The 22,896-nt window shown below is 37.0% G+C and overlaps 1 protein-coding gene across 5 annotated transcripts in view; it reads right to left on the reverse strand.

Moving 5' to 3' along the window:
• Window positions 1–22,896, reverse strand: part of Phka1 (phosphorylase kinase regulatory subunit alpha 1) — a 174,842-nt gene that overhangs the window by 120,752 nt on the left and 31,194 nt on the right. For all 5 annotated transcript variants that reach the window (XM_063246086.1, XM_063246087.1, XM_003470985.5 and 2 more), the window contains exons 7-8: window positions 17,923–18,021; window positions 16,710–16,856 (exon numbers count right to left, since the gene is read on the reverse strand). In XM_063246086.1, coding sequence (XP_063102156.1) covers window positions 16,710–16,856; window positions 17,923–18,021 — 246 coding nt within the window. The remainder of the gene's footprint in view (window positions 1–16,709; window positions 16,857–17,922; window positions 18,022–22,896) is intronic.

Below are 22,896 nucleotides of genomic sequence, written 5' to 3' on the forward strand. Positions count from 1 at the left end.
GGAGTTTTTTATTTCCTGTATATCTCTGTGCATCTGCATTATGTATTCTGTTTGTTTCTTATATTGCTCGTCTAGGGATTCTATCTTTTTGTTTAGTTCCTCCAATTTTTTATCTGTGTTTTCTTTAGATATATTTAGAATCTCTTTCATTTCTTTTATCATTTCTTCTTTTATCTGGGAGATTATTTCGAGTTTGAATTTCTTTAAAGCTTCCTGGAGTTGCTTGTCAATTTCAGTGGCTATTGTGTCCGATATATGAGGTGAATGGGATATATTTTCTTCTATATACATCGCTCCTAGGGTTTCTTGAGATGGGCTGGAGGTTTGAGGTTGTAATTTGCTCTTTCGTTTTGTCATTTTCCTATATTTCTGTGTTTCAAGTGTTATTTGAAAGCTTCCTCAGGATCTGTTGAAAATCTCCTTCTATGTTTGGAGCTACTGGGACTCTGGCGCCGCGCTACTCCAAGCCATTAGGCTTACAGAACCAGTGGCCCTCCTCTGCCTGCTCAGAACTCCGCAGTTCCAGACAAGCTGGGCCTCAGGGACACTGTGCGGCCACCTGCCCTTGGAAGCTCCACAGTTCTTCAATCACAGCCGGGTTAGGGTACTCACCACAGGCCGCAGTGCTTCAAGAACCTGTGGACCCTCCCTGGTTGCAGAGATATCCACAGTCTTCCAGACACGCAGAGAGGCCGGTGAGGGCACCCCAGATCTGCCCAGCTCCTCCTCTGCAGACCTATGGCCAGGCGCGGCAGCTAAACAGGCTGGGCTAGGCTGGTAGTGTGGGCCAGCCCACCTATCGGGTGCTCAGCAGGTCTCCAAATGAAGCCAGGAATGGGGAGGCTGATGTGGAAGCCTCAAACCCACCTCTCCCCTTCACTGCACCTGGAAGCCTGAGGGAATTCCAGCAGACTGGGCGCAGATATCCAGAGTCCTCCAGACACGCAGAGAGGCCAGTGAGGGCACCCCAGATCTGCCCAGCTCCTCCTCTGCAGACCTATGGCCAGGCGCGGCAGCTAAACAGGCTGGGCTAGGCTGGTAGTGTGGGCCAGCCCACCTATGGGGAGCTCAGCAGGTCTCCAAATGAAGCCGGGAATGGGGAGGCTGATGTGGAAGCCTCAAACCCACCTCTCCCCTTCACTGCACCTGGAAGCCTGAGGGAATTCCAGCAGACTGGGCGCAGATATCCAGAGTCCTCCAGACACGCAGAGAGGCCAGTGAGGGCACCCCAGATCTGCCCAGCTCCTCCTCTGCAGACCTATGGCCAGGCGCGGCAGCTAAACAGGCTGGGCTAGGCTGGTAGTGTGGGCCAGCCCACCTATCGGGAGCTCAGCAGGTCTCCAAATGAAGCCGGGAATGGGGAGGCTGATGTGGAAGCCTCAAACCCACCTCTCCCCTTCACTGCACCTGGAAGCCTGAGGGAACTCCAGTAGTCTGGGCGCAGAAATCTAGAGTCCTCCAGACACGCAGAGAGGCCAGTGAGGGCACCCCAGATGTGCTCAGCTCCTCCTCTGCAGACCTATGGCCAGGCGCGGCAGCTAAACAGGCTGGGCTAGGCTGGTAGTGTGGGCCAGCCCACCTATGGGGAGCTCAGCAGGTCTCCAAATGAAGCCGGGAATGGGGAGGCTGATGTGGAAGCCTCAAACCCACCTCTCTCCTTCACTGCACCGGGAAGCCTGAGGGAACTCCAGCAGTCTGGGCGCAGAAATCCAGAGTCCTCCAGACACGCAGCGAGGCCAGTGAGGGCACCCCAGATCTGCCCAGCTCCTCCTCTGCAGACCTATGGCCAGGCGCGGCAGCTAAACAGGCTGGGCTAGGCTGGTAGTGTGGGCCAGCCCACCTATGGGGAGCTCAGCAGGTCTCCAAATGAAGCCGGGAATGGGGAGGCTGATGTGGAAGCCTCAAACCCACCTCTCTCCTTCACTGCACCGGGAAGCCTGAGGGAACTCCAGCAGTCTGGGCGCAGAAATCCAGAGTCCTCCAGACACGCAGAGAGGCCAGTGAGGGCACCCCAGATCTTTTCTGTTTTCTTATACTGACCCTCTTTCTTTCCTGAACTGTCTCTTGAATTGAAACTCCTTCACCTGTTGCTTTTGCAGAACTCCAGCTATTTACAACCAAAACAGAACTACACCCAGGCATATAATAATCAAGACTCCAGAAATCCAATATAAGAACAGAATATTAAAAGCTGTACTCAAGGATTTCAAAGAAAGAGACAATATGGTAACTACTTTTAGGTTAGGATTATCTGGTGGTGAAACACTATTCTGCTTAAATGGTTATGTTTTGATCTGCGCTGTTTCGTTGTTATGCCCTCTTTTATCTCAATCTCCATTCCATTATTTACTTTTTTATCTTTATCCTTTTAATTAAAGGAAAAAAAATAGCAGGATATATTATAGTAACCCACTTTGACTTTTCATTACCTTGATTTAAAGCCCTGTATTACTCTCACCATCTGGTTTTTAACTGATGTTCCCCTATTCTGTTTTGCTGGATAGTATCAGGTTCGAAAGTTTAGGCATCAGCTGTGAAAATAATGAGATTCATTATGACGCCCATTCTTGTTGACTTTTAGCTACTTTTGAAGACCTACAATGTCTCCAATGTTTTGGTTTTGTCGGTTTTATTCTTTACTCTTTTGTTCAATTGTATTATAACTAACGATATAGGCAATTCTATTAGAGATAGCGGGAGGCATTATGGTAACCATTGTTGTTTTTACATTATCTATTATGTCCACCCTTTTGACTTGACCGATTCTGTTCTGTTATGTCACATTTGGTTTTACTCTCTTCCAAAAAAGTAATAAGAACCGTGGGAGCAATGAAACCCAAAATATGTAATAGTCATGGTACAAAAGAGAGGAAAAGAAAGTGCTCCAAACTATATAACTGCATGTATATTTAAGTGTATAAGGTAGAAAATGATATCACAGAGTTTTATTGGATCAATGAACAGAACTGTTTGCAGTATCATTGATGGAATGTCCACTTTACAAGCTTTAATTTTGTGACTTGAACAATTATTTCTAAGATGACAATATGTAATCCATTAACTAGTGATTTCCTACTGTTCATTTTTTTCTGTAAAACTGTATAACTTGTACCCTTTCCCTGCTTTTTTTTCTTTTCTCCTTAAATAAAATTTAAAAAAAATAAAATAAAAAATAAAAAAAAATAAAAGTAAAGTTCAAGGGCAAAAAAAATAAAAATAAAAGCTGTCAGAGACAAGAAACAGATCACTTACAAGGGAAAACCCATCAGAATTGCAGCAGACTTCTCAGCACACACCATCAAATCCAGAAGCATGTGGGGTGAAATAATCCAGGCCTTGAAAGAAAATAACATCCATCCAAGATTGATGTATCCTGCACAATTGTCCCTAGAAATTAATGGAGAAACAAGATACTTCCAAGATGAAGAGGAACTGGAGGAATTCGCAACCACCAATCCAACTCTACAGAGAACACTACAGGACATTCTAAAAAGAGAGAAAAGCACCAGGGTTTCAGGAACAGTGGCAGAGAGGCCCCAGCGAATGGAACAAAAAGCAAAATGAAGAAGACAAACAGACAACTAATGACGGAAAAAGAGCACAACAGAAATGAGGGAGAGAAGGTTAGATATAATTTCTAATATAGATGGCCTAGATACACTAACTTAAGGGGAAAAAGAGAGAATCACAGGCAGAGTGGATCAAGAGGTAGGGTCCACTGAGAGACTCTTTATAGGAAATATAATTAACGTGAAGAAGGGTATATGGACCAAAATCAAATATGAGAAAATGGAACTTGATATAATAGGGAAACAGAGAGTAATAGGGGTAACTGGACCAGTATTTATGGATAGGTTGAAAAGACAGGCTTTAATAAGTGAAGAAATATAATTAGAAATCCAGTCCAGGAGTGAGAAAGTTTGGAAACACTTAGGTAAATAGCAGGCTGCCCCCACAGTATAAAACCATGAATGTTGGGGTTACCCAAAAATACACAGTACATCCTGGAGGAGTGAAAGGGGAGGAACAGTCTTTAAAAAGACAGCAAAAGATATTGCTAATAGTGTATCAGGAATTAAAACCCTTATTACTCGCACCATTCTGCTTAGATGGAACTTGTTCCATCCTAGTTTGTATACAAACACTGGATCTGAGGGCAGAGACAGCTGTCCCGAAGGCATCAGGACATAGAACAGTGATCATCTTTAATTTCCTGTTAACTCAATCCAGATCCCTGTATGACTTATACTGTTGTATCATGGCTGATCTTAGTTAAATCTGACTTGATTGCTGCTTATTATTGACAGATTTTATTCAAAACTGTTAGGTTGCTGGTATCAAGTTGAGGAGTGTAGACAACTATACTGAAAATGACAATGATTCACTATGATATCCGTTCTGATTTGATTACTACCTGTTTTTGTAGCTCTACACTAACTACAAAGTTGTATTTCTATTAATTCTGTTATGTACTGATATGTTCAATTATACTTTATCTGATGATATAGCCAATTCTGTAGAAGATAACAAGAGACAGCACAGTGACCATGGTAGAACTCCTTATACAGCAGTTTTATATGTCTTTTTAGTTTTATGTGTCTATAGGAATATGTTTAGTTCTGTCCTGCTTTGTCCTGTTTCTCCCTCTAATATAGAAAGGATAGAAATATGTGTTAAGACTTATGCTTGTGTAAAACCTATAAAGAGTTAATGAGAACTGATCTTATGACACATGATGAAATGAACAAATACTTTGAAGGAAAAAAAAAGGGGCATTGAAGTACCCAGTGCTGATTCCAGAGTGTTATGATGTGAAATCCAGCAATATTATTAATCTTTGTTCAGAAGGGTTTTAATCTACTAAGTTTTGTTAGGTTTCAGCATAAATGAAGATATGGATAAATGTGTACATGTCTAAGTGTATGGGATTGATAGGCATATTACTTAGTTTTTGTTGGATAGTTGAACAGAACTGTTTGCAGTCTCCCTGGTTGAATTCCCATTTGTATGTTCCACTTTTGTGTCTTGAACAACTATTTGTGGGGGGACAACATATATACATGAACTAGTGATTTATTACTGTTTGTTTCTTTTCTTTGAAAGTATGTACTATTTCTGCCCATTTTCTGTTTTGCTTTGTCTTTCTTTAAATAAAATTAAAAAATAAATATCTTAATAATAGCAAGAGACCATGAAAAATCAATATAATACCTTAAGGATAAAGCAAAGAAGAATAACATGTTTGACTGGGTTCAATGAGAAAGCTCTCATTGTAAATGCCGTGAAAATCTCTTCACAGAAATAATGGCAGAAAACTTCCCCAATATGGATAAAGAATTTGACTACAAATAAATGAATCATACAGAACCCCAAACAGCCATGACTAAAATAAAACTACATCAAGGCCTATAAGAATCAAGATTCTGGAAATTCAGTTCAAGAACAGAACAGTAAAAGCTATCAGGGAAAAGAAACAGATCACCTATGAAAGAAAGCCCATCAGAATCATGACAGACTTCTCAACACAACCCTCAAGTCAAAAAGAGCTTGGAGTGAAGTATTTTAAGTCCTGAAAAGAAAAAAACAACTTCTAACCCAGATTGATGTACCTTGAGATACTATCTTTTAAAGTTGATGGAGAAATAGATATTGTGAAAGTGAAAGGAGATTAAATGTCCAAAAAGGAAAGGCAGTGGCCATTATTAATCTATTATCCTGTTTTGAAATCATGTATTGTTTTCATTGTTCTGTTTAGTTTGATTTTATTCTGTTTGTTTTGTTTGATTTTATTATATGTGACAGCATGGACAACTATTTCAAAAATAATAAAATGTATTATTATAGCCATTATTGATTTTATATTTTCTTGTTTTGAAGACCTGTATTGATTTACTTATTTTCTTTTGATTCTCTTCATTCTGTTCTGTTTTGTTTGATTTTATTATGCCTGATGGTATGGGCAATTATTTTGAAAATAACAAGAGGTATTATTACAGTAGCCATTATTGATTTCCTTTTATCCTGTTTTGAGTCTTGTACCATGTTCATTGTTTTGTTTGGATTGATTCTATTCTGTTTTATTTCTTTCAGTTTTATTCTATTCAAAATAAAAAATAAAATTAATTGACAAATAAGATACTTCCATGACAAAGAGCAACTGAAGAAATTCATGACCACCAAACCAAGCCTACAAAGAGTATGAAAAGATATTTTGGATAAAGATAAAAATCATCACAATTCTAAGAACAATGTTATGGTTTGTGTTTGAGTGGCCATCCAAAGCCTCATGCAGTCATGGATGCAGCTGAATCTAGTATTTGTGAGTGATTCTTGTAGCACTGGAATTGGCAGTGTGAGTGCTGCACCTGCCCAAGGGCAGGTAGCTGGCATACAATATAAGGGAGGAGAGGAGGCATGATTTCCTCTTTTTTGCCCCCCTTTTCCCTTTTTGCTCTTATTGCTTGTAGCTGCTATGAATGGTTTCTTCTTAGCCACACTAACCTGCCTTGGAACCAGCTGAACCTCCAAAAATTGTTAGCTAAATAAACTCTCCTTTCTTCATTTTGGGCATCAAGTATTGTGGCTCAGCAATGACAGAAAAGTAACCAAGATAAACAACAACCAAAAGAAACCTCCAAGCAGGGCAACCAATTAAACACGTGATAAACAGGGAACTAACACCTGGAAATTAACATGACAAAGATAAGCAAACATATATCAGTTATAACCATCAATGTAAATGATCTTAATTCACCAATCAAAAGAAACAGATTGGCAGAATGCATCAATAAAAATATCCAACAATAGGTTGTAGACAAGAAACAGATACAACTAAAAAAGAAATTGATAGACTGAAAGTGAAAGGATGCACAACAATCTTCCATGCAACAGGAATCCAGAAAAAAAGCAGAGGTATCTATTCTGTTTTCAGACAGTGTGAACTTAAAACCAAGAATGATAAAAAGAGATAAAGAAGGTCACTACACACTTGTTAGGAGAAAACCTCAAGAGAAAGAGATAACAATCCTAAATATACATGCACCAAATACAGGGGCAACTGACTATGTAAGACAAATATTAATAGACATGAAAAATAAAATAAACAGCAACACAATTTTAATGGGAAACCTTAATACTCCATTGTCACAAAGAGATAGATCAACTAGACAAAAAATCAACAAAGAAATATCAGAACTGAATCAAACCTGCAAAAATTGGACTTAAATGTGTACAGAGTTTTCCACTAAGCAACACCAGAATGCATATTCTTCTTAGAAGCACATGGGAAGCTCTCTGAAACAGACCACATACTAGCTAGCAGAACATGCTTAAGTAAATGCAAAGGAATTGAAATTATCCCATGCATATTATCTGACTACAGTGCAATGAAATTGGAAATTAATGGCAAAAGAAACAGTAAAAACTCCACTAACACATGGAAATTAAATGACACTCTCTTGAACAACCAATGGGTTACAGATGAAATCAAAGAAGAAATTAAACAATATCTTCAGTGAAATGAAACTACAGATATAACATACCAGAACCTGTGTGATGCAATGAAAGAAGTCCTAAATGGGAAATTTATAGCAGTGAATTCTAACATTGGGAAAACAGAAAGACAAATAAACAATCTAATGATGCATCTCAAGCTTCTAGAAGAAGAAGAAGAAGAAGAAGAAGAAGGAGGAGGAGGAGGAGGAGGAGGAGGAGGAGGAGGAGGAGGAGGAGGAGAAGAAAGAGAAGACAAACCCAAAACTCATCCAAGGGAAGAAATTATAAAGATCAGAGCAGAGATTAACAAAGTTGTAACTTAGAAAACAAATACAAAGAATTAATGAATCAAAGAGTATGCTCTTCTAAAGAATAAATAAAATTAATGAACTCTTAGCCAACCTTATCAAAAAAAGGAAAGAAAAAACTCAGATTCATGCACTGAGGAATGAAAAGGGTGACATCATTACAGATCCTGTGGAATTCAGAAGATCATTAATACCTACTTTGAAATTTTTTCTTCATGTAGAATGGAAAACACAGAAAAAATAGACAGATTCCTAGACACTTATGAGTTGCCGAAGCTGCATCAAGAAGATATAAAAATTCTGAATAACCCTATGTCAGTTAATGAGATTGAAAATGTAATAAAAAAGTATGAAAAAATAAAAACTCAGGCCCTGAAGAATTCATGGCTGAATTCCACAAGAAATTTAGAGAACTAATTGCCAATACTCTTCAAACTCATTAATACTCTTCAAACTCACTAATGAATTTGAAATGGTAGCAATGCCCCTAACTCATTCCTGGAGACAAGTATTATACTGATAACTAAAACCAAAGAACGACCCAACTAAAACATAGAACTTCAGGCTAATCTCTCTAAGGAACATAGATACAAAAATCCTCAACAACATATTAGCAAAAAAGATGCAGCAAATCATCAAGAAGATTATACATTATGACCAAGTGGGATTTATCCTAGGAACATAGGGATGATTCAACATATGCAAATAAGGAAATGTAGTACACTATATCAACAGAGCCAAAGACACAAATCACATGATCATCTCAATAGATGCAGAAAAAACTTTTGACAAAGTCCAACACTCATTCATGATAAAAGCCCTATGGAAAATCAGAATAGATGGTCTTTACTTCAATCTAATAAAAGCCATCTATGATAAACCAACAGGCAACATCACTTTAAATGAACCAAAATTGAAAACTTTCATTCTAAAATCAGGAACAAAACAAAGATGTCCACTATCACTGCTCCTATTCAACACAGTCCTGGAAACATAGCCAGAGCAATTAGACAAGAGAAATAAAAGGAATAAATATAGGAAAGGAAGAAGTTAAACTGTCATTATTCACAGATGACATAATACTCTATATATAACACCCCAAAAACTCCACCAAAAGACTTCTAGATTTAATAACCAAATTCAGTAGTGTAGTTGGATATAAAGTCAATACTCAAAAATTAATAGCATTCTTGTGCACAAATAACAAACTCACTGAAAGAGAAATTAGGGAAACCATACCATTCACAATAGCATTCAAGAAAAATGAAATACTTAGCAATCGTTCCGGCAAAGGAAGCAAAAGATTTATACACTCAAAATTACTGTACTCTGAAAAAGGAGATTGTAAAAGATATCAGAAAATGGAAAGATAACCCTTGCAGATGGATAGGAAAAACCAACATAGTGAAAATGACCATACTCCTAAATTTGTTGTACAAATTTAATGCAATCCCAATTAAAATATCATTAGCATAACTTACAGAACTAGAAAAAAAATTCCTGAAATTCATTTGTAACCAGAAGAGACCTATCAACCAGAAGAAAATATCAAGTGCAATTCTGGGCAACAAAGGCAAGGCAGGAGGCATCACAATCCCTGACTTGAAATTATACTAAAAAGCTACTGTGATAAAATCAGATGGCACTGGCAAAAGAAATCCTTGATATTGCTGGCCTTTAGAGAAATGCAAATTGAAACAACACGGAGGTTTCACATTACCCCAGAAAGAATGGCTGTCTATTGTAAAGCAAATAATCACAAATGCTGGAGAGGCTGTAGGAAGCAACCTATGTGTTTACCAAGAGATTAGTGGATAAAGACAATGTGATTATCACACAAAATGGAGTATACTGTGCCATAAGGAATGAAAAACTTGAATTATTTGTAGGAAAATTGATGCACTTTGAGACCACAATATTAAATGATATGTCAGACACCCAAGCTTAAATATCACATGGTTTCTCATACATGAGAAACTCAAAATATAAAGAGCAAAAGAAAAGGTAATAGGAAATAAGGAGAGAAATGTTTTTCAAATGGGAAAAAGACCAAGAGACAGAGCGTAGTGAAAATAGCAATGACAAAAGGAATTGAGATATGTTATGTGCACATACCAAACTCCACAGAAGGAATGTGAACATCATGTGTTTCAAATACAATAGGGATAAAATGAAAAAGGCTTTGGGTTTCTGTGGTAATCTCAGAAGTGGGCTAGTTACATGTTGGCTAGTTTTATTGGGTAAGAAGCATTTGTATCAAAAGAGATTCCCATCATCTTAATGTTTCTGCTTATGGTGTCTTCCTCCTTTCTACAGGAACTGACATGTTGCTCTATTGTTCTATCAAACAACTGTTCCTAGATACCAAGTCAGCCATCATACAAGGACAGAGATCTACCAAGCCTCCCAATGCCCCACACTGTCTCCCTGCCCTCACCTGCCTATGAATTCTGCTCTATCAGCAAGGACAACACAAGTAGATGTGAAGGGGTCTCAACGTATGCCTGTAGACATGTCCATTGGCAGTACGGAAGGCATGGTCCTCAGTGCAGCTGCTAAAATGGCAGTAGGGCCTTTGAGAAGCTACACATGCACACACACACACACACACACACACACACACACACACACACATCCTCCCAATCCCTCCTCATTGGAATAAACATTATCCTAACTCTTGAATTCATCATCTGACCAGAAATGAAAGAACAGCTTCTCTAGCGTCTTTTACTTGAAGATGTTAGAATTGATTTCCAGTGGGTTTATGACCTTGTGGTGAGAATAAGGCCATGGCTTCAGCTTGGGCTTATGGCTGTTAACATGGTCATGGACTGTGGCTACTTTAGGGATCCATTTCTCTCAATCTGCCCTGTGTGAGAAGCTCTTTTTGGGGGTGAGGTACTTGTTTCAGCGTTAAGGTCCAATTTTCAGTGTTTTTCTTCACATGAGAATGTGCAGGCCTTGGGTTTGTTTGGGTGTACTAATGGTTAAGTGGCAGTAACTGAGGAATCAAAAATGTCACTATTCTTCACACCAGCTGGGTTCAGGTGGGTCTTCACAGGAGCCAATTCATTAAAGGTATCACTTCCTTTTTCCACTGAGGGGCTTGTCCTCTGGGGTATGTTCTGAGGTTCTTTAGCTATTCTTGAAAATATTAGAGGCCAATCTTTAGGCCTGTTTGAAAGAACTTCAGAAAAATTGCTTGAGCTCTCTGCTTCCTGTCTGCTATGCCATAGTGCTCTTCTATCCTATAGTTAACCAACTATAGACAGAAATGATGACAAACTTGTTTACATATCCTACAGGGGACAACTTCTTGGGATTGTTTTCAGTATGGGAAGTCATACTTCCTGGGTAGCAACTTGGCACTAGGGTAGGTTTTCCCCCTTTCCTACTTGGAACAGGAAGAAGCTATCTGGCTATCTTTTCTACTCAAACAAAATTGACAACTGACCCTTGATTCTGGCTTTGAAAGAATTACCATTATGTGCTGTCTTTCACTTTACCAATGAAGAGTTCGTTAAGTTCAATAATCACTTGATCCCCAAGGTATCCTTGGGTTTCCATTTCTACCATGTGATCAACAGTAACCAATGAGCTTTGGAAAATGCTCCAATGTGACTATCTGGAGAGTCGCCCTAACTACAATTGCAACAGATTTTTTAACCTTAAAAGCCAAAAACATGGTGGTAGTTTTGTCCAAGACTGTAGAAACAGTCACAGTGGACACAAGCCAAAATGTTGTTTCCTGATGGATACAGGGGCTGTGCTGGAAAGGTCAATGAAGAATAAGGAGCAGAGGAAGCCAAAGACGAGAGAAATAAGCAAGATGTACCCGAGAGCTGGTAAGCTCTGTGTTGCCAGAGCATAAATTTGACTAAGGCATTCAGGATTATAGCTTTCTTCTATTAATCTTCAGACTGAAAAATATTTTCAACTAACTATAATAGAAATTCTTAATGTTACTGAGGTCCTTCTGGATACTTTTTTGTATATAATTGGCATATGGAAGAATATATATTTCTTTATTCCACATTTTCATCATACTGTGACCATTCTTGTCAATATTTCCATATATATATATACATATACATACATACATATATATACATATACATACATACATATATATATATATATATATCAAAGGCAGTTTGATTACATTGAAAACAGTTGAATTGTATTGCCTATATTACTATTGTTGGAGAAAAGAATATTTTATTTATATTACTGATGGATAGGGTTTTAAAAAAATTCTTTATCTTTTACTGAAAATATGGTTTGTTGACCCTGTATTGTAAAGTGGCAGATGATAAATACCATGATCTCATCACACCACACAGTCTCTTTGGCAATGGTTCATCTCTGCTGTCAATGCATAAATGTGGGATATATATATGTTGTATTTTGGGTTGCAGGTCCCATGTTACTCTGTTTGTCTTTCTTGTATTACATTTACTTATTGTTGCAAAATCTACAGGAAAAGAGAAGTCATTTGTGTATGTTTATATCTACTTTCTCTATGTCAAATGATTAGATTCAAAGGAGTCCTGTTGGTAAGCATGATTGCAATTGTGTAGTATTTATGAAAAAGTTTAGGTCGCAACACCATTCATTTTTTAATATAATGGAATATGAAAACATAATTAGCTTTTCTACATTTTACAATTTCACACATATATTTTATACCCAATAAATACTGAAACTCATGTAATATCTATTTTATGTATATTTTATATCAAATAAATACATGAAATACCTCATATAGCAGTATTTTGAAGCACCAGAATGTGGCTTTTTAGTATACTATGACCTGCTTTTTTAAAAATTATGTTTCATTTATATGTTATATAGGATATATTATAATATACTAAAGATCATTGTTCTGTATCAGCTAGGTATACTTAATAACATACAGTATATACATTGTCCAAATGTAATAAAGTATTTTCAAAAGATTTTAAAAAGAGGAAAGATTGCTCAAGTCTTCTCCTGGTTGTTTCATGGCCAGTTTCGCACAAGTGTCAGGCAGGGGCACCCAATAATACTCTATCGTCTGATGAAGAAGGCTGATTTCTTCTCTCCAACATGCAAGTCTAATTTTTCTCCTTTTTGTAATATCCTCTCCAAAGAATACATCCTGTAACTCAGAGAGTCAGTCTAACATCAAGGTCCCTGTGTCAACTCCAGTGATATTTTCTTGGCAGTAGCTTTGGGCAGCTCAGATGCAAGAGACATGATGAATGAATGAATACAAGTCATATAGTCCTTAAACCAGGGCCTCTGCCCAGCAGGTGGTTGGCAGGCTCCCACTATTAGACATACAAAACTTGATCCATTCTATTCTAAACCCATCAATGCAGATCAAGAGAGGAGGTCTGGCAGTTGGTGCTCATTGGACTGATCCTTTGCCCTGGGCAAGAGCTTTGGCAGGAGCTGTCCTAACTCATCATACTCAAGGATCATCCTAGTAGAGATCACACAGGAACCTCAGACATAGAAAAGTTAAGTCTCAACCACTACACTTTGCCTACCTTGCAGCCTTCTCAAAGGTCAGCCTTTAAAATGCTGTAAGAATGGTCAAACTCCAAGTAGAACTTGTCCCTACTTGAGTGCATCTCCAAAGTCTCCTAGCCCCTGCCCACCATGTGGACACTGCTCCACGCTTGAGCAGCTGGAGCTTCCTGGTCTGTGACCTGAAATACATTGTTCAGTTGGCAAGTGTCTTCATGGGTGAGATGTGTCTTTTGTAGGCAGCACATAGCTAGGTCTTATTTTCTGACCCAATCTGCCAGTGTATGTCTTTCAGTTGGAGAGTTAAGCCTATTTACATTGAGTGTTAATTGTTGAAAAACATGTACTGATTCCTTTTGTGTGCTTGCTTCCTTTCTGTCTTCTTTTTGCTTAACTACTTTTCCAGTGAGATTCTTTCTCTTGTGCCCTTGAGTTGTTTTCCTCCTTGTCTCTAGGATTATCTTAAGTATTTTCTGCAGTGCTGGTTTGGTGGTCATGAGTTTCTTTAGTTTATCATGGGATGTTTTTACTTCTCAATCAATTTTGAAGGATACTTTTGAATGATATAGTAATCTGGGTTAGCAATTGTTTTGTTTCAGGGCTTGAAAATCTTCACTCCAAGCTCTCCTTAGCCTTTTAGGTTTGTATTGAGAAATCTATTATTCTGACAGCTTTACTCTTATAGGTGATTTGGTACTTTTCTCTAACCGCTTTTAGTATTCTTTCTTTGTTCTGAGTTTCTGGGATTTTGACTATGATATGTTGTGAAGCAGTTCTCCTTTTTTTGATCAAAACATCCATTCTTTGAGAAAAATAAGAGAAATAAATTTATCAACTAGAGTAAAAGTTGGTAAATTCTTTCTTTTTTCCTTTCTTTCTTTCTTGGTACTGGGGATCAAATTCAAGGCCTTGTGCTTGTTAAACAGGTGCTGTGCCAGGCAAATTCTTTCCTAAAAGGCTAGGTAGTAAATATTTTAGGTTTTTCAGGCTATATTGTCTCTGTTTCCACTACTCAGCTCTGTTACTGTACCTTGAAAGCAGTAGTACATGGTGTATAAACATAGCTGGACTGTGTTCCAATAAAACTTTACAAGGACAATTGGACAGTTCACGGACTATAGTTTGTTAATCCCTGAAGAACAGTGTGTATGCTTATTTTAGTATTTAGGTTTACAATATCCGGTCAAAGCAGTTTTCTGAGCCAACTTCTCTCTTTATCCCTTTTAGTATGGTTATATGATTCATTTGCAGTGCAGTTAGTCTCATTTTTCAGTCTGTAGTTCATTTTTCTTATATACTTTAGTTGATTTTTTAATATTTTTTGGAGAGGATACCAGGAACCAAACTAAGGACCTTGTGCTTGCCAGGCATGTGCTTGATTTTTTAAATTTACTTTTTATGGTATACAATTTCATAGGTATTTACAAACTATACAGAGTCATGAAGCTACCAGCACAGTTCTATAGAGAGCTACTCCATTACCTTCAAAATTCTCCAGTGTTGCATATTTATAGACAATCTCTCCTCTCAACTTCTAGAGACATTAATCTCTTTTCCCTCTTCACTCTTGCCTTTTCCAAAGTGTCATAAAGTAGAATAAGTAGAATTGTACAACAATGTAGTCATCTGATTCTTTTTTTTCTCTTCGAAAAACATATATGAGTCACCCATATTATCACATAAATCAGTAGTTCGCTTTAATTATTGGATAGTACTTCACTGGAATGCATTGTAATTTGTATATACTTTTATTGAAGGGTGTTTCCAGGGGTTCTTTGAAATTATGTCTAAAACTTCTATAAATACTTGTGTACATATTTCTATGTAAAACTGAGTTTTCATTTCTGTAGCACGGGTATCTATGGATGAAGTTATTAGGTCATATACATGTATAAATTTGTAAAAAAAATAGTTAAACCATTTTCCCAAGTAGATATCTCATTTTGCATTCCCATCAGTACTAACTGTAGAAAGTAGAAGCTTTTTAAAAAGTATTTGATGTATTTCCACCCACATAAAATTCGCCAAGTCATGATGGCAGTGGTCCAACATGATGAAAGACAAATGAAAGTTTATCAGACTTCTTCTTTTTTGTCCCCTCAGCCCAAAACAGACTTCCTGCTTTCTCTTTGGCATGTACCAAAGCTCCTTCAATCCACTGCTGATATGACCTCTTAACCTGTCCTTCAAAGTCTTCCCAATCAGACCTAATAAAAGCTTGCTCACCCCTTTATTCTTTTTTTTTTTTTTTTATTTAAGAGGAAAAAGAGAAAAACACAAAACAAACCAAAGCGGCGTAAGGGTACACGCAATACAGAACTACAAAACAAAACAAAACAAAACAAAACAAAAAACCATAACAGTAAGAAATTACCTGCTAGTAGATTACACACTATTTTCTTGAAAATAGTTCCTCAAATCACAGTATCAAAGAACACAAGGTGGACATTCAAACAGGGAGACTGCAAACAGCTGTGTTCAATGTTCCAAAAACATTGATAAAGTCAGCTATTTAACACCCCCAAACACACTTGCTGTTATATCCGTTAGAGCTCCTTTTCTTTTTTTTTTTTTCCCTCTCTTTTTTACAACAAAATTTACACATCTTGGATTTTATTACTCCTTAGTGCTTATTACTTTCTTGGGGGGGGGAAGAATACAGTCAAATATGGCAAAACAAAGCTGTCAGTCAATACCAAGGATAGACGTAGCACATGGTGTAGAACAGAGTACAAGTTTATCAACAATGGTTATCAACGTTGTCCCTTGTTTCCTTAAAAAGAATTGTCTATCTTATTAGATATTATAAAGTTGGACAAAACAGTAGAGAACAAGACCAATAAAACTTAGGCATTGTAAACATTACAGGACTTCCAAAGAAGACAATAGTCAAACCAGAATGGGTATCTTAGTGAATCTTATTGTCTTCAAAGTAGTTGCCTATGTCTTCAAACTTGATACTATCATATAGAATGGAACAGAGTCTAATCAGTCAAAACAAGATCGTGGGAGTACTACAGGACTTCAAAACAAGTTAATAGGAAATCAAAAAGAGTTACTATTTATATATCCTAATTTTTTTTGAATGTTTTCTTTAATTAAGACAAACATAAGAAATGACTAAATAATTTTTTTTGAAACAATAATCACCCCTTTATTCTTTCATTGGGTACTTGCATTTCTCCTGCAGCCCTCCCCTACCCACAGTAAAGGCCTCCTTGTCTCTGTCTCTGTCTCTCAATAGTGTCAAAAAACCTAACAGCATTTAGAAGAGGATAATTCTAAAAATAGAAATTTCTTCAATTCACTGATGCAGGTCATACTTAAGGTCCTCAAAAGGCACTAAATTTCTTCATAAAATCACAGTCTTAAAGAGAGCACATATAGATTCACCTGAAGCTTGGTGATGATTTCCTGTTTTGTCAGCTCCACCAACTGGCTATCTTCAACAGCAAAGGCCGGGTAGGAAATTACGGAGAGCAGACTAGCATCAACCTCTTTGGATGTTGAAGCCCGGGGCAGTAGTGAATTAAGGATAGACTAAGAGAGAAGAAGACAAACATGATACATTACCCAAAACTTCAACATTGTAAAACTGGCAGCTTTAATTTCAGAAGATTTATGAGGAAGATCTTTCAGAAGAAAATTTAAACATTCACTAGCAAAAGCATTAAAAACTTGTTAGTTTTGTAGATTATCCCTTGTTTTAATACTTTTCTTAGTGCTTCCCCATCCTGATTCTTAGAGCTGCTCATGGATAAAATCTATTCTCACATCATTCTCACGCACAGTCCTATTGTTCCATTAGCAGCCATTTAAGGATAGAATTAAGACAAAATATAGCTGCTGATAAGCAGGATTGGGAGGGCTCAGCTCCAATGCTGCTGAAATACACTTTTTCCATGGAAAATTTTCAAATCAGAAGGTGAGTTGATATTCATTAGCATACCAATAGTCTCTAATCAGAGTTTGAAGAAAAAGAAAGATTAATTGTGCCAGTGAGAAAAACTTTAATCACTGAATAACAAGAATATTCCTAAACAAAACTTAAGATACATATTTGCCCCACTAATAGTCTGAACAGTCTAATCTCCAAATATGTGACCCGGAGGCAACCAGGGATCCGAAAATATTTTAGAGCCACTGTCAATATTTGAAATCTGTTATCCTCTGATCTGTCTGGGTATTTATAAAAGGATATTCTTGTTTGAATTATTTTCTTGATACTGGGGATTGAACTCATGACCTCATACTTACCAGGCAAGCCTTTGAGCCAATGAGCTAAATCCCTGGACCAGTAAAGGATATTCTTAGGAAGAATGATAGAATGATAGCAGTGGAGAATTTCACTTACTATGGTGGAGTTCTTTTAAAACTTTAGATGAGAGAACAGGACTATGATCTACTTTATAGCTGCTGTTCTCAGGTTTATCTCATTATTGGATGCTTAATAAAAATATTTGCTGGCACATGGCAATGGCACAATAAATGCCTGCACATGACAGCAAGTTAGCTGTCCTTTAGCTCTCTTTATTCTATTGTCCTTGCTAAGCTGGAATCTGAATAAGAATAAATTTTGATATAACATGGTCTATTATTTCCTTACCTGACAGTGTTGTACTTCATCAGGTAGGACATGGATAACTGACTGGGGCCCACCTTTCACACCAAATAAGTCCAGCTCATCTAGTGCTTCCAGAGCTGCCTATGAAAAGAAATGAAAGAAACAATAGCTTCAAAATTAGAACACTATACAACTCTGAATTAAAGGACCTAACTCAGCAGTAAAGCATGCACAAGACACTGATCCAACTATCAGCACTGCCAAAAAAGTTATATGTTTCTTATTCGTGTACTATCTTAAGTCTCATATATATATATATATATATAAAAGAATATATATATATATATATATATATATATATATTCTTTTCCCTTCTTTTCTACATTCCTTCATCCCAGTTTCTCTTTCCTTTTGAAGCTTTTTCCCATTTTATGATATCCATTGTACCTTTTGTATCTTATTTACTCTTTCAGCTTCCCACACTAGGGAGACATATGACGTTTACACATGTCCATCTGGATTATTTCACTTATGAATATGATCTCAAATTGCATCCATTTGCCTATAAAAGTCTCCAGTTTATCCTTCTTCATGGCTGAGTGCTACTCCACTGTGTAAAAAGACCACATCTTTTTTATCCATTCCTTGGTTGATGAGCATTTGAATTGTTTTCAAGATCTAGCTATCACAAATTGTGCTGCTATAAACATGGGTCCCCATGTATTGCTATGGTAAGTTTTTAATTCTTCTGGGAAGATATCCAGAATGGGTCTAGCTGGGTCAAATGGGACCTCAAATCGTAGTCTTCTGAGGAATCTCCACATTGATTTTCACAATGGTTGCACCAATCTACATTTGCACCAACAGTGAAGTGTTTCTTGTCCCCCACACCCACTCTTGCATCTGTTATTGGTTCATTTCTTAGTTTTTTTTTTATTTAAAGAATGAAAGAAAAGAAAAAAATAGAAAAAAGAATAATATAGAATTCAAAAAAATTAACATCATAAAATTGCTAGTTGATACATTACATATTGTCATCTTAAAAGTAATTGTTAAAGTTAAAAAATCAAAGCACAAAAAGTAGCTAGACACTCAAACATTGACAGTGCAAACCATTCTGTTCAATGATCTAACAGAAATTTACTACTCTCTACTTCTGAGTGTGACTTTGTAAGATTGTGCATAAAAGTGAGATTCATATTTTAATAGAATTTATTAATTTCTTGCTTTTCTAAATATCTTTTCTGATCATAAAACAAAATATACTGCTTATAGAATATTTTGAAATCATATTAAAGTATTAAGAGTGATGGAAATCACCTAAAACACTCCTTAATACTTTGACATGTTTCTTTTTAGTTTTTTCTATGCATTTTTGTATATAATTGAACCACATCTGGTTTCTTACTTTTTACAATTAATAACATAACATGACATAACATTTTTTCATATCATAAAAACTATTTTGTAATGATAATCTCTCATATAGTTGTAATAAACTGTATTTAGCCATTTATATATTACTAGAAATTTAAGTAATCTTTAACTTGTTGCTATTAGAAATAGCACTTTGAGAACCATCTCTTTCTAAATTATAAATTCTTTGACATCAGAGATTGTGTTTTCACCAGTACCTAGCACATAGCATGGCATCCATTAGGTTTGTTGTCAAACTAGCAAATGATTATTTTTCATTATGAGTTTTTTTGTGAACATTAGTTCTCTGAAGTAGATCATTGGATCAAAGGCTAAGAATGATATATATATTTTTTGGTACTGGGGATCAAGCTCTCAGCCTTGCACTTGCCAGGCGGGCGCTTCTGTGACTGAGCTAAATAGCCAGCATGAATGATTTTGATACATAAAGCTCAATCACTTTTAATGTATATTACTGCAATATAATGATCACTAGTACAATGTATGACCATACCTTCCTTAACGCAAACAAAATATTTAGTGTCTGTTTTTTTTTTTTTTTTTTTTTTTTTTTGTACCGGGGATGGAACTCAGCACCTTGTACTTGCCAGGCAAGCATTTACACTGCTGAGCTAAATCCCTGGCCCTAAAAAAATATTTAATTTTTGAAGGCTGGTTATTACTTCAAATATTCATTAGTTATTTGTAGTTCCACAATTATGAAACAGACATGACCTAGTTTTGGGAATAGACAATAGTTTTGGAATGGTTCTCTAAATAAATGATACTTAAGTGAGATCTAAAGGATAAGCAGAAATTGAAAAGGCACAAAATATTCATTAACAAAGAAAGGAAAGGCCACCCCACTGCCCTCGAACCCCAGACTTCAGGCAGGGAGGGAAGGCCATTCCACACCTGCCATCCCTCTGCTCTGGTACTCTGGACTTCCATCATGGAGGTGAAGCTGCTTCTACACCTGGTGTCCACTGGTTTTGGACCCTGGATCTCAAGCACGGAGGACAGGCTGCTTCCGAGTCCACTATCCTGCCCTAGGGGACCTCCCCAACCTCCTGGACCTAGTATAACTGTTGATCTTTGGCTCCCACTGTTCCTCCCAGAAACTTGGACTGCAGTGGATTAACCATTCTAGGTTGATGGGAGACTCAGTAACCCCTCACCCAAACAGAAGACCTCAGCAGGCTTCTGTCAGTGTGGTGAGTTTGCCCTAAAGCAGAGATCTTCAGTGGGTAAATAGGAGCAGTAGTGAAGCACTCTCCTCCTCTTGTAAGACCTTGGAGAGCCTGGCAAGAGTGTGGGGGAGTCCTTCCTTCACACAGAGAATATCAGGTGCATTCAGGAGTGTGCCAATAAGGCCTCCCCCAACCTGGATAAAATTGAAAGGGCTTATGAGACACCTGGTGACAGAGCAGGGTGCCAGTTGAGACAAATACTATAGACAGGGAGATCTAGTGGCCCAGAACAACCTGAAGACACAGTGAAAGTGGAAACTAAGGGTTGACTTACATCAATACTCCTAAGCTAATCAGCCTAGGAAGAATACCAGACTCACCCAACAGGCCCTGCAGGGGGAATTCAGGTGACTGGCCCTCCTCATCATTGTGGTACCCAGCAATTGGACAAATATCAACCACACATAGGACCCTAAGATACACACTACTGACAATTGAGACTAGTGGGATTGAAAGACCAAATATTAGCCTGAAAGGTGAAAATGACAAAACAAAAAAGCAAAATGCAATATTAAACATCTAGTCCATCAGGAGCAAGTACAGGAGACACTGAAATAGATGATTTTAAAAGTCACACACAAAAAATCTCTGAAAAGATAGCAAGTGAAATAAAGAAACAAATCCATGAGGCTATAGAGGAAATCAAATTAGGAATAGTTTCTCATGTAAGGACAAAAACAACAACCTTAGTAAAGGAGTTGCTCAGCATAGCTAGAGAAGAAATAGATGAAAAAAAAGTACAGGAGCATGGGAAACTTATTGAAACCTTGAATCAACAATATAGAAAACAAGCAGAATCCATGAAACAAATTGAAAGAGATATCCAAGAAACAAAAAATTCTATTGAAAGCTGGAAAAACCATTTAAATGAATCTAAGGATAGAATTGCAGACCTTGAGGACAGGATCACAGTTAGTGATCATGAAAGGAGAGAATTTCTAAAAATAACAAAGCAGCATGAAGTGACAATCCAGCAGCTTCAAGATCATGCCAAGAGAAACAATCTAAGACTAATAGGGAGCAGTGAAGATGCAGGAGTCAATGCAAATCACTTCAGTAAACTATTCACAGAAGTAGTAGCAGAAAATTTCCCAAACATGGGGAAAAATCTGATATACAGGTAAGTGAGGCATATAGAGTGCCAAACAGTCACAACCAACATAAGTCTACACCCAGACATATAATAAAAACAGAATACTAAAAGCTGTTAGAGAAAAGACACAACTCACCTATTAAGGAAAGCCCATCAGAATCACAGCAGGCTTTTCAGCACAAACCCTCAAGTTAAGATGAGCTTGGAGTTAAGTATTTCAAGCCCTAAAAGAAAACAACTTTCAACCCAGATTGATGTATCCAGAAAAACTTTCTTTCAAATTTAATGGAGAAACAAGATACTATCACGACAAAGAATAACTGAAGAAATTCATGTCCATCAAACCAACTCTAGAAAGAGTACTAAAAACATACCAGATAGAGATAAAAATCATCACAATCACCAGAACAACAACAGAAAGAAACCACCATGCAGGGGAAGCAATTAAACAAGGAAAGAAAGCAGAAAAACAGCAATAGGAACATAATATGACAAAGTTGAGCCAGTACATATCAGTTTTATCCATAAATGTAGATGGATTCAATTCACCTTTTGAGAGAAATAGACTGACAGAATAATGGATCAAGAAACATGGTCCCACAATATGCTGTATACAAGAAACACATCTGGCTGAAAAAGAAACTCATAGATTAAAAATCAAAGGATGGAAAACAGTATTCCATGCAACAGGAATCCAGAAAAAAGCAGCAGTAGCTATTCTGTTTGCAGACAATGTGAAATTGAAACCTAAAATGATTAAAAGAGATAAAGAAGGTCACCACATTCTTGTTAGTGGAAAAATTCAAGAGGAAGAACTAACTATTACATATATATATATATATATATATATATATATATATATGGCATGAAATACAGGATCACCCAAATATGCAAGACAAATACTAATGCACATGGAAAAACCAAATACACAAGAACACATTTGTATAGGGGACATTAATACCCTATTGTCCCAAAGAGATAGATCAACTAGACAAAAAGTCAGCAAAGAAATAACAGAACTGAATCATACCTGTGAGCAAATGAACTTAGTAGATGTTTACAGAGTGTTCCACCCAACCACATCAGAATACACATTCTTCTCAGGTACATATGGGACATTCTCCAAAATAGAACATATATTAGCCCATAAAACATTTTTAAGTAAATGCAAAGGTATTGAAATTGTCCTGTGTATATTATCTCACCATAGTGCACTTAATTAGAAATTAATGGTAAAAAATTGCAAAACTTGTGTAA

This window comes from Cavia porcellus, unplaced genomic scaffold (assembly GCF_034190915.1).
Source record: "Cavia porcellus strain 051 isolate PalLab524CR breed Dunkin Hartley unplaced genomic scaffold, mCavPor4.1 scaffold_3, whole genome shotgun sequence".
Classification (NCBI taxonomy): Eukaryota; Metazoa; Chordata; class Mammalia; order Rodentia; family Caviidae; genus Cavia; species Cavia porcellus.